Raw genomic sequence first — 12256 nt, forward strand, 5'->3', positions numbered from 1 at the left:
ATGTCTTCAGGCATTATGCACCCAAAGGTATCTCTCCCGTCTAACTTCTGTTATTATATAACGTAAATTAGGAAAGCCCCTATTCATTTGTTTAGCATCCATTCTACACACGGAACCTGTGTTTCCTGTCAATTGTTCGGGGGGAAACAATTTGTTGGTGCGCAACTAGTGTGCGCTTCAGGAGTCTCCGGTTTCCGTGGGTTTTTTTTGTTTGTTTATTTTGGTGATTTTTTGTCTGCAGGGAGAGAAGAGTGAGACGGTGTGTGACTGTTTGTAAGTGTAAATATCATAATACAATGTTATGTTGTGAATTGTATCGCTATTAGCCTGCAGGTACCGGAAGTATATGTGTTAAACTGATGGGGGATTGCTCAATGTGCCTATATACAGGTTTAGGATTTCTGGGGGTTAAATATATTTTAGACTATTTACTGTAAAGTAAATGAGTGCATCAGATCAAAAATATTTGTAGGATTTCGACTATCCAAGTACAGCCCTGTAGAAATCACATCCTTCCCCCTCTTCTGTCCACTTTTAAAGACACACACTCATTTTAAAATTGATATATAATGTACTTGTGAATGTTAGATGACGAAACATAAAAAATGTATGCAAAAGTAATGTCTTCTTTGCTATACAACATTTAAATTCTTACACATTTCACAATATTGCTCACGGTGGTGATACATTATCGCACGATTAAAGATTTGTAATGTATATTTCTTTCATTTAGTTTTTTTTTTTAGGTGCCTTATTCCAAAATATCACCAGTCACCATGCCTACGGTGGTGGTGATGGATGTCTCTCTTTCAATGACACGACCTGTTCCAGTGGAGGGGACAGAAGACTTCCAACGCAAGCACTTAGCTTCTCATGGCCTCACAATGCTATTTGAACATATGGCAACTAACTACAAGTTGGAATTCACTGCTTTAGTTGTATTTTCATCTCTCTGGGAACTGATGGTTCCTTTTACCAGAGATTATAACACACTTCAGGTACAGTATTAGGATGATTATAATTAATGTTGTCCGTTTATGAACAAGCTTTTGAATTTTTTTAATTTGCTATAACATTTGTAATTCCCATACAATATTCCACAAAACAGTTTATTGAATAAATCCTAATACCATGATGATAATTGAAGAAATTAGCCTTATGATTTATTGTATGATAAGCACAATGGTCAGTTTACAGAAGAGTTGCAGTATTTAAGGTAAATTGCATAGGTTTTTGACATGTTGGCTAATCTGAAGTAAAGTTTGCAAATTCGGTCTAAAAACATTCAGTGTCACTGTTTGGAAATGAAACGTCTTAAAAGTTTGGATGGTTTGTGAGCTCCACACATGAGCTTTATGAACAGGTTTGTGTTTAAAATTAATCTTCAAAAAGCTTTTCTAAATTGTGATTATATGTTCTTTTATGTCCTCAATGAATAGAATTGGTAATACACATATTTATAAATTACATATACCTGTCCAGAGTCAAGGTTTTCTTTTAGGTCAGCTAATTGCAGTAATCTGTGAGGCTCTTAATGCATTGTTGCTGTCTCTTTTTGTTTCTTTCAGGAAGCCCTAAGCAACATAGATGACTACGACAAGACATGTCTGGAATCTGCTCTGCAAGGGGTGTCCAGCGTTGTCCAACAGGAATGGGGGGCTTTAACTCCTTGCCAGGTAGACTAACAGTGGCACAGAGATGTTTAAGAGCATTTGTCCTTTTTCAGTGAATCATTGTAAGATAACATTTGTTATCACTCTGCTATTCCTTGATTTAAATAATAATGTACAATTTGTCATGCCAGCAATATTGTGGTTATTTGTCTGCCTGTCTCTTGTTAGAATATTTAAATGTTATATGGATATGGGTTCTGTCTGTGTTTAGTGTATTTTGTCTGTGATGTTACTTAAATTACATTTTAATCCACCTTACTGATAATACTTCATGTATTTTTACTATACAAATACTAGATTACAGCCATACACAAGACAAATCTATAAAATAAAACTGAAAATATTTTAGATTAATGGAAAGGGGGATAACGATATTGTACATAAACACACATCAAAACGTGTCCTTGTTTTTAGCCTCACATTTAGACCTTTTCAAATGTCCAAATATGAGACTGAGAAAGTGGACACGTTTCTAATGTGAATAAAATAGTACTGTCACTGTGTTGCCTTTGCTTAAAAGGTCAAGGTTGATCAAATTGTGTGTGTTTTAATTGTCTGAATATGCTTTTTGTTTCTTTCCCGAACCACTAATGACCAGTCAGCATAACACCAGTACATGAATTTATCTTATTCTGGCTAGAACAAAATTCAGAAATAGTGTAATGTTGTGGAGAAAAGGTAGAAATCTAGTCCTGCAGTAAGTGTAGTGGTGACTGTTGAGTTACATTCTCTCCATTGTACCTGATTATTTGCTTTACTTTTTAGCATGTAACTTATGGAGCTGTGAAGTTTACAGCCGTATACATTTGTTCCTTGCATATTGCAATTTTTTTTCTCTTTTTCAGATAGTGCTGGTTACTGATGGATGTCTGGGCATTGGGAGGGGATCCCTGCATCATTCCCTTGCAACTATTAATCAGCGTAGTGAAAGTAACAGGTTCCCACTGCCCTTTCCATTCCCCTCCAAGCTTTATGTAATGTGCATGGCTAATCTGGAAGAGGTGAGATGATCTGCAAGCTTTCTTGCATTATGGCAAAGCTAATTTGGGGTTCGCACAACAATCAAATGTAAAAGAGAACTCATCGGTAACATTTCTCAATAGAGTGCACCAAAATCCAAATTTAATTTTCATTTTATACAAGACACTGATAGGCCCATGCTGTAAAACTTACTATTTAGTTTATTCTACATAAGTTGGTGGTTAATGTAAAGGACAGTTAATGCTTTGCTTTTATGCTTCTGTTTTAAATCAAATATTTGGATCCCTTTCTCTTTAACAGCTGCAGAGCTCAGATTCATTAGACTGTTTGGAACGTCTTATAGATCTGAATAATGGGGAAGGACAGATCTTTACTATTGATGGGCCTCTGTGTCTGAAGAATGTCCAGTCAATGTTTGGGTGAGCTTGAAATATGCAACCTGTATTTAATAGCTTTCTTGTGTGTAGTGAAGGCAAACTGTGCTATTCTATTCACATCAAAAACATGTACATTTTTCAGTCTCTGATTTGGACATTTATTGAAACTTTAACATGTTTTGATGTGTATGTGTCTTATGTATACTAAATTCAGGGGCTGCTTCATTAGGGTCTCCTGTTTAGATGTGGGTAAGATACCTTTTGCCCCAGAAAACGTTCTTTTGCAGTGTGGAATAAAGAAAGTGCTGAAAACTTTCTCTAGTGTCCATGATTCCTACATAGGCTCTCATGTTTCCAGCTGATTTTCAGACATACATTTATTGTACAAACTGCTCATTATATACATCACACTTTGGATGACCTGTGATTTAGATGTGGAGAGGACTGTGCAAGACAAAGCAAACTATATTTGCTACCATCATTGTGCTGCCAGCATGAGATGATGAGTGTTTGTCTTATGGAGCTTTGGACTGCAAACAGTATCCATTAACCATAAAGGCAAATGTTTATGGTCAGCAAAGCCATTGTTAACTGTCAGGACTGTCTAAATAGATTGTCACTATTTGCTAAATTATATCACATCGATCCAACGAGTGCTCTAATTTCTTACTTTGATACATATAACGCTGTGCAGCATCCTGGTAATTATTATAATTTTTGCATTTTCAAGGCAGAGTGACAGATTTTTTCATTTTTTTTAATATATATATATATGTATGTGTGTGTGTGTGTGATGAGTAACACTACACAAGTTACGTCATGCATTGAAACTATCAAGGTTTATCCTTTAGTTTCAGGTTTTATTTGGCAATCAAGGTAAGTGGTAAGATTTTCAGGTTCATAAAATCTAGAGTAAATTCATATAAAGTGATTGGATGTTGCACACACCTCCAAATCAAAAATTATAATGCTAGTTTGTGAACATCCATGTCTGAAATTTAATTTGGTGAGGTGACTACATTAAATATGTTGACTTTCAGCAAACTAGTGTTCCTATGTAAATATATAATGGAGGCATTTGATTAACAGATATACATAATAGATTGGTAAATGGACTATGTATGTGTGTTTGTGTATTATAAATAGTTTGAGCATAATAAACATTAGACCAAAGGGATGTATGCACAATAATTCCATATTTAGATTTTCAGTTAAAACCTGTGTTCATTGCCCCTTGAGCTTATTATGTGTGATAACGAGTTCAATAGAAACTTTTAACGGATCACTCTAAGCAGCAATACAACTTTAGCTTAATACAACAGTTGTAATGTGTAGATCAAGCCCCTGCAGTCTAACTGCCCAATTATCTGCCATTTAGGAGATAAAACACTTTGTTTATGCAGCCCTAGTCACACCTCCCCTACATTTGGCCCACACAATCTCCCTACACATTTCCTGTAAAGAGAGATCTGATTCGTTGAACTACCAACATTACACAGTTGGTTTAATTTAGTCCTTCTTATCTCCTGCTCTGTTAATAGACTGTTGGAGCATGCAAGTGCCTCCTGTGCATGATTAAAGTTCAATTAACAGCAGGAGAGAAGAACTTCTAAAGTAACAGACTGCTATGCTAGTGATCTGATTGAAAATGAAACACATTTTTCATGTTGGCAGTGTCAGTCACAGCCAGGGCAGGTGTGGGTAGGGCTGCATGGACAGAAACACAAGTTTTAACTCCTAAATGGCAGAGAATTAAGCAGTGAGACTTCAGGGACATGGTCTATACCAGGGGTAGGCAACCTTCGGCTCTACAGATGTTTTGGACTACATCTCCCATAATGCTTTTACAGCCATATTGCTGGCAAAGCATCAAGGGAGATGTAGTCCACAACATCTGTAGAGCCGAAGGTTGCCTACCCCTGGTCTATACCAATAAGCTAAAGTTGTTTTGGTGCTTATAGTATCCCTTTAATGAGTTATGCCTTTGCTAGTTGATGGCTTTAATGCATTGCTTTTAAATAATGTTTATTTCCACTAATTTGACTAAAGTGCTTGGTTTTAAAGGAAACTGATCGATGTGGCATATACCCCATTCCATGCTGTGCTGAAGTGTGGAAACCTTTCTTCAGATGTTCAGGTCTTCCCTAGGCCAGAGCCATTTGTCACAGATGAAGAAATAGAACCTATTCCTAAAGTCATTAACACAGGTAAACAGCCGAACACTAACATAATGGATTTACACAGGCAGCAATACACTATAGACCATTTTAATAATGCATTGGGAAATTTAATCTATATCAGGGGAGTCGGTTAGTGCAGTCCATCTGTTGCTTAACTTTAGTAGTGTTAACAGTATCAAAGGTTCCCAGTTGTGATGCAAATATGTAAGTATTACACTGTTTAGGCTTTCTTTTTCTGAAATTCTTTATTTTCATAGAAAGAATAATAGTGAAAAAAAAACAATAGTAACAAAGTTTGGTAGAGTATTTACATTCATGTACACAAACAGGACAATAGTGAACCTAACACACATCACTAGGGAAAACAATGAACCTTGATGCAAGGGAGTTGGGTCCCTGTGACCTAAAACACTGTGCACAAAGAGTCCACTGATTACATATTAGCTAGTGCACAGGGGGATCCAATACAGATAGGTCCCAGTTATAATCCTATTCCAAGAAAGGAGGAATAGAAGTCATTTAAGCTTTCTAAACTTAAGAATTTTTAAAATGTTTTCTCTTTTGCCTCTGTTGCCTCTTTTGAAGAATCAGGTTATTTTAAACAGGTTTCTTACACTTTAAAAATACTATGAAATGGTGTGCTGTGTGTATTTTATTTTTTATTGTCCTTCTTAACATTTGCAATCTTTTTGCCCACTCCTCAAAAGCCCCTGTTTGTACCTCACGATTGAATAATAACTAATATACTCTTCTTTTCTCTTGTTACATGGAGAAAAATACACAATCATCGAGTTTATGCAAAAGTAGTTTTCAAAATATCTTATGGTTGTATACTAGAAACATGATTAACAATATTAAGGTGATAACAGTAGCTGGATATCACACGTATAGCCTGTGTTGTATGTTTCATGCAAAGTCATATATCATGGTTATGCAATGTATAATGTTTTTGATATTGAATATTACACTTCCTTATCTCTCTGTAGATTTGGAAGTTGTGGGATTTATTGATATTGCAGATATTGCTAGTCCTCCTGTCTTGTCTCGTCACCTGGTCCTACCCATTGCTTTAAACAAAGGTGAGAACGTATATCTAATGTTTGGAGATGTCAGATTGCACCTGTGAGTGAGATGTGACTGAAGCCCACACCTTGTAATCTCTGCTATTCCTCTTCCTCCTGTACAGAAGGGGATGATGTTGGGACTGGTTTGACAGATGACATTGAAGACGAGAATTCGGCCAATCAGATTGCAGGCAAAAGCCCAAATTTCTGCGTCCTGCTCCATGGGAGCTTGAAAGTGGAAGGGATGGTGGCATTAGTTCAGTTGGGGTAAGGGCATGTGAGGACAATAACATATCACTGCTAGAAATGCACTGTATTAGTATTTTACAACAGAAAACAGTAACAGAAAACTAGCACTCCAAATTGTATTGGAAATTATTAACTATGCATCGTAGATTCTGTCACATATTCCATGAATACAAAGAGAAGAAGCCACTTGGAGTGCTGTTTCCAGTTTTCAGACTTCATAATCAGTGGCAGCAAGTGTATGTTTATTTATTTGTATCTTTATTTTTGTCATTGTCCCTCTCTTTCTCTCTAGCCCAGAATGGCATGGAATGCTTTACTCCCAAGCAGACAGCAAGAAAAAATCTAACTTAATGATGTCTCTGTTTGATCCTGGGGTTGAGCCTTTGCCCTGGTTAGGAAAAACCCTTCAACTGGGACCTATATCAGGTGAAAAATAGACCTTAGTCCTGTAACCCTCTGATCAGTTCATAATATACAATATATTGCATTCAGTGGACTTAAGGGACACCCAAAAAGCACATAGAACCCCTGCATGTAATCTGTATTTCAGGCCTTCAGGGAGAGAGATTAATCTGTGCGTGGGTAGAACTCTTGCGTGCACAGAAATAGGTCATTTCACAAACTGTATCCCATACTGAATACTGTGTAAAAACTAAAACGTGCCTCCGTATCCATGTTTTTTAATACAGTTTTGTATGCTATAGAGCTTCCTTTGTTTCGCTGAAACAACTGTTCTTAGACTGTGCAAGCAATAAGTCCTTGTTTTACTTGGAAAATAAATTTCCATAGTTTTGGTTTTATAGATGCCAAAGAGAATCCATACGGAGAGGAAGATAATAAAAGCCCATTTCCCTTGCAACCCAAGACGAAAAGAAGCTATGCTCAGAATGTGACTGTTTGGATAAAGCCTAGTGGGCTGCAGGTAATCTTCCTATTGGGTTGTACTGGATATCATGTGTTCAAAGCATACCTTGTTAATTTTATCTACCACTCGATAATTCAGAAATACGTTGAACAGTACTGTTTTCTAATCTCCACTGCTTAGTTTGTGTGCTACAAAAATTAATACAGATGGATGTTTTTTTTATTCAAACCAAGACAAACCGCTCACAGGAGAATAGACCACATCTCAAATAGCTTGCCCTTCAGTGGTATCTGTTCTGGTCTCAAGGTAGTTTTACGTTACTTGTGCCATTACAGAGAGAACCTAAAATATTTGCATTTTATAACAATCCCACCACTGAAAGTGCAGTTCAGACCCTAAAATCCTGGTCTCCTTTGTACAAGACATGCAGCACTCCAGATGATTGATCGTTTTAACCTTAGTGAGCCTTGTCGGTGAAGTGGGTCTGATACCCCTCTAGACATAGTAAGCAATGAGTCTATGCCCTACTGAACTGAGAATGAACAACTCATAGCTTTTCCTTTAGTGTGTCCCTGCCAAGCTCTCAAGCTTGTTTTAGCTCACTTGTGCCATTGTCTCACATCCCCATTTAAATCTTTAGGTTGTAAGCTTACAGACTATCTAGAAAAGTAACCAACAGATGTATCACCAAAAGGTGAAAAACACAAATAGTAAAATATTTTACAATAAGTAGTACTTAGCTTTAGATCACGAATAACAGCCTCCCTAGGTCGTTACCCAGAAGCGACCTATATCATATATAGAAAACCACAACAAACAATTCGGGATATGGCTGTGTAAATTAGATGTAGATAAGTGTAAGCATTCTCAAGGTGCCTCCCCCGATGTAATGGGGGGCCAACAGATCTCTCTGATCACCTCCAGATAATTATACTTCCACAGGTCAGGGTAAAAAAATTAGAAATGTATTCAATAAAAAAGTAAGCAGTCACCAATCAGCATAGGATATGAAGAGCAGAAAAAAAAAAGTCCAATGCGTTTCATTCTAAATGAACTTCCTCAGGGACCGCAATAAAAACAATTGAAATGTATCAATACATATTACAAACAAACATATTGACGTTTGTTTGTAATATGTATTGATACATTTCAATTGTTTTTATTGCGGTCCCTGAGGAAGTTCATTTAGAACGAAACGCGTAGGACTTTTTTCCCCTGCTCTTCATATCCTATGCTGATTGGTGACTGCTTACTTTTTTATTGAATACATTTCTAATTTTTTTTACCCTGACCTGTGGAAGTCCTGTGGTGGAATAATTATCTGGAGGTGATCAGAGAGATCTGTTGGCCCCCCATTACATCGGGGGAGGCACCTTGAGAATGCTTACACTTATCTACATCTAATTTACACAGCCATATCCCAAATAGTTTGTTGTGGTTTTCTATCTAGAAAAGTATAGTGTGTATATATGATCTTCAGGGTCCTCTTTACCTTTTGTATTGGTCTTTCCAATCCCAATTTTACAGTGCTGCAGAATATGTTGGCACTTTATAAATGCCTGTAAGTAAATAAATATTAGAGAACCTAAACCTTTGTCATAATAGACTGATCCCACCTATAAGGGCAGTCTTAATTGTATGTATTCTGTACCTAAAGACTGATATATCACACTCCTTTCCTTAAAGGAATACTATAGGGTCAGGAATACAAACATGTATTCCTGACCCTATAGAGTTAAAACCATCATCTAGCCCTTGCCTCCTAAATATAGTAAAAATCCTAACTGCTGCAGGCTCTGCCTCTGATCTGCCTGCTTGGCTGACATCATAAGAAGTTATGAACTGAGCCAATCACAATGTTTTCCCATAGGAAAGCACTGGATTGGCTTAGACTGTTAGAGAGGCATATCAGTGGCAGAGCCAGCACAAGCCAAATACAGCTCTGGACAATAAGTTTGTCCTGATAGAGATGCATTGAATCCATGCATCTCCATTGGGGAAAGTTCAGCGAGACACTGAACTGTGCAGCACTGCCCCAAGAAGCACCTCTAGTAGCCATCTGAAGAGTGGCCAGTAGAGGTATCCCTAGGCTCTCTGAAAAGAGTGTTTACTGCAAAAAGCATGAAGGGAATGATTATACTCGCCAGAACAAATACAATAAGCTGTAGTTGTTCTGGTGACTTTAGTATCCCTTTAACTGTATACTTGTGAGCACTAGTTTTTGAACAGACTAAACTTCTACTTTTCCTTGACTTTGAGTACTCACAATGACTTCTGTGTTTGCAGCCCTTAAGGTAAATGGATAGATACAATCAACAGATATGACTGTAAATCAGAGGCTTTATAATATTGCTTCTGCCATTTGCTAGGAGTTGCCCACCTTTGGAATAATATCCAAAAGCTCACAAGCTGGTATATTTCAAAGACAGTTTTGAAGAAACTTGTCCTAAATGAATTCTGTGCCATGTGTTTTGATTTGCTCATTTGCATTTTGTAAGTTGCTCTGCCAGGAATTTCGTGTCTCTCTGATGTAAGATTACCGTTTAAGATAACATTACTACATGCTTGAGATTTGAAATGTGATCTAGTTCAGTGCACGCCATGAACAGCCATCTCTTAAATATTGTCTTTTTGCAGACCGATGTACAGAAGATTCTAAGGAATGCCAGGAAACTCCCAGAGAAAACTCAGACATTCTACAAAGTATGTGTAATAACTGTAAATTATTGTATCAGTATTTAGGAAAGTTGTTACTCAGGAAATGCAGTAAATGTTTCCACTACTGATTAGTGTAATTTTAAAAAGAGGAAGTAACTATCTCCCTGAGTTAACTGAGGCCTTGTTGTATAGAAAACCAGATGCAAATTAAGATGTAATTGTTTTAATGGGTACACTTTAGTATTAGGCAGCAAGACAGTTAATTTACCATGCGATCAGGTAGACCGAATAGTAAGTAGGAATCATTGCCTCTGTGTAGCCAATACTACTAAGTGAAAGCATGGTTGCTGCTAACTATTTTAGTTTTTCTAGAATACATTTTCCATACAAATTGGACAACTTCTTGACTGGTTGATATCCCTTTTCTAACATTTGGTTAGAAAAATAACATCGCTTGGGGGTCTGTAGTACTGCTTACCTTTGGTACCTTCCTTTTCATTAAGTGCTTGTTTTGTCTCTTTCCTCAGGAGTTGAACCGCCTACGAAAAGCTGCCTTGTCCTTTGGGTTTCTGGACCTGTTGAAGGGAGTGTCAGAAATGCTGGAGAGAGAGTGTACTCTTTTACCAGACAATGCACACCCGGATGCTGCCTTCCAACTCTCACATGCTGCTGCACAACTTAAACTCGCCAGCACTGGCAGCTCTGAACACTCCGTTTATGGCCTTAATATCATCCCATTACAGACTGATTTTTCTGGAAGAGGCTCTGACCGGCTCTGAATTTTTCTTTCCTTTGTGCATTCTGTATGTGCATTTGGATCCTACCCCCAAATGTTTGGGATTATACCACCACTAAGGAGATCAATTCTTTTTCAGGTTTGACAATTATTCACGCACTCAATTCAATGCTCCTACAGTGAACTGGCAATCTTGTAGGTTCAAGCTCACCAAACCTGAAGGAATAGCAGGCTTCAAAACTATGGAATCATGTGGATTTCCAGAACTATGGGATGAGAACATTCCTTTCTCAGTGACCATGCACTTGCAGTATCGAGAAAAGACATGATAAAATGTACAAAATGTCCACCTGCATCATATGGTATTAGATGCTGAACACATTGTCACAAAACTGGGATCACCTATAGAAAAAAATAATAATTTCACGCTCCATCCTGAAGACTGTCTGAAATGGGTTAACTATTGTATAGTCTTTTTGTCCCCCTCTCAAGAGACTGAAAATCATTTTGGAATTTTATATGCCCACCCCAAGTGTTTTGTTCTATTAATATATCCTTGGTAGAATTTTCTTAAAGTATTCAATGTTTATGGTCAAACAGTGATTTGTCAAGGACACCATGTTTTATTTTTAAAATCTAATAAAGAGAAAAAATATATAAAATAAATTGCTTCCCTCTCTGTATTGAAACTGTTCATATGTTGTCTTACACTCCTGACCATAACAGAGAAAACTTTCTTATACATTATATCATACCTGCCTTGAACCTGATCATACATGTGGCAACAGTTGCCACTTTCTCCATGTTTGCTGTGGATTCACATGCTGCTACTGTGTTGTTTTTTTTTTCCATGCTCCTTTGATTCCCTCTTGCACAGTCAGCATTATTAACCAAAGACCAAATTTGGACCAGGATATTCAAACTTTAGTGAATAACTTGCACGTGAATTCAACTTACCGCTGGGCAGTTCTGTTAACATGTCTCACATTGGGTTTTATTTACAATTTTGAATAACAAATGTTTAAAATATTATAAGATTACTTGCTTTCTTTAAAATAGAACTTCTGATTTAATCTAACTGAAACATTTACTCCATGATTTTTTTATTCTTGTTTATAGCTCTACCTCTGTTTACTTTCACGGCCATGTTATTCTGAGCTGGATTACCTATACCAAGCATGATTTGGGGTGGGGGGTGGGGAATAAGAATGCACTATGGAGAAAAAAAAAAAGTTGAATTAACCTATCAAGAAATAACCCGGTCTGAAATGTTGGTCATGACAGTCACTCTAAATGATGAATTCTAGTTTCTCATTTTACTGATAAGTCCTGTGATGCTATGGATTTTATATTGCTAATTGTAATGCATATTCACTATTCAGAGAAACTTGCAGAGTGGGTGCTGTTTAGTGTGTGTGTGTGTATAAATAAAAATGCATTGACAGGCAATAAGGAATTTGAGAAAGCAAAGAT

The 12256-nt window shown here is 37.0% G+C and overlaps 1 protein-coding gene across 1 annotated transcript; it reads left to right on the forward strand.

Annotated features, from left to right (window-relative positions):
* Positions 1 to 227: 227 nt before the first annotated feature.
* On the forward strand, positions 228 to 11424 carry INTS14 (integrator complex subunit 14). The gene is made up of 12 exons (XM_063448775.1): positions 228 to 279; positions 747 to 998; positions 1569 to 1676; positions 2519 to 2674; positions 2955 to 3073; positions 5096 to 5238; positions 6198 to 6290; positions 6398 to 6542; positions 6817 to 6950; positions 7328 to 7446; positions 10027 to 10092; positions 10575 to 11424. Exons 2-12 carry the CDS (start codon positions 777 to 779, stop codon positions 10824 to 10826), a joined length of 1557 nt encoding a protein of 518 aa, XP_063304845.1. The 5' UTR covers positions 228 to 279; positions 747 to 776; the 3' UTR covers positions 10827 to 11424.
* Positions 11425 to 12256: the final 832 nt, after the last annotated feature.

This window comes from Pelobates fuscus, chromosome 3 (assembly GCF_036172605.1).
Source record: "Pelobates fuscus isolate aPelFus1 chromosome 3, aPelFus1.pri, whole genome shotgun sequence".
Classification (NCBI taxonomy): domain Eukaryota; kingdom Metazoa; phylum Chordata; class Amphibia; order Anura; family Pelobatidae; genus Pelobates; species Pelobates fuscus.

Coding starts and splice junctions, on each gene's coding strand:
- INTS14 (XM_063448775.1), top strand. CDS start 777: ATGCCTACGGTGGTGGTGATGGATGTCTCTCTTTCAATGACACGACCT. Junction 999..1,568: donor GAGATTATAACACACTTCAG/GTACAGTATTAG, acceptor TGTTTCTTTCAG/GAAGCCCTAAGCAACATAGA. Junction 10,093..10,574: donor AAACTCAGACATTCTACAAA/GTATGTGTAATA, acceptor CTCTTTCCTCAG/GAGTTGAACCGCCTACGAAA.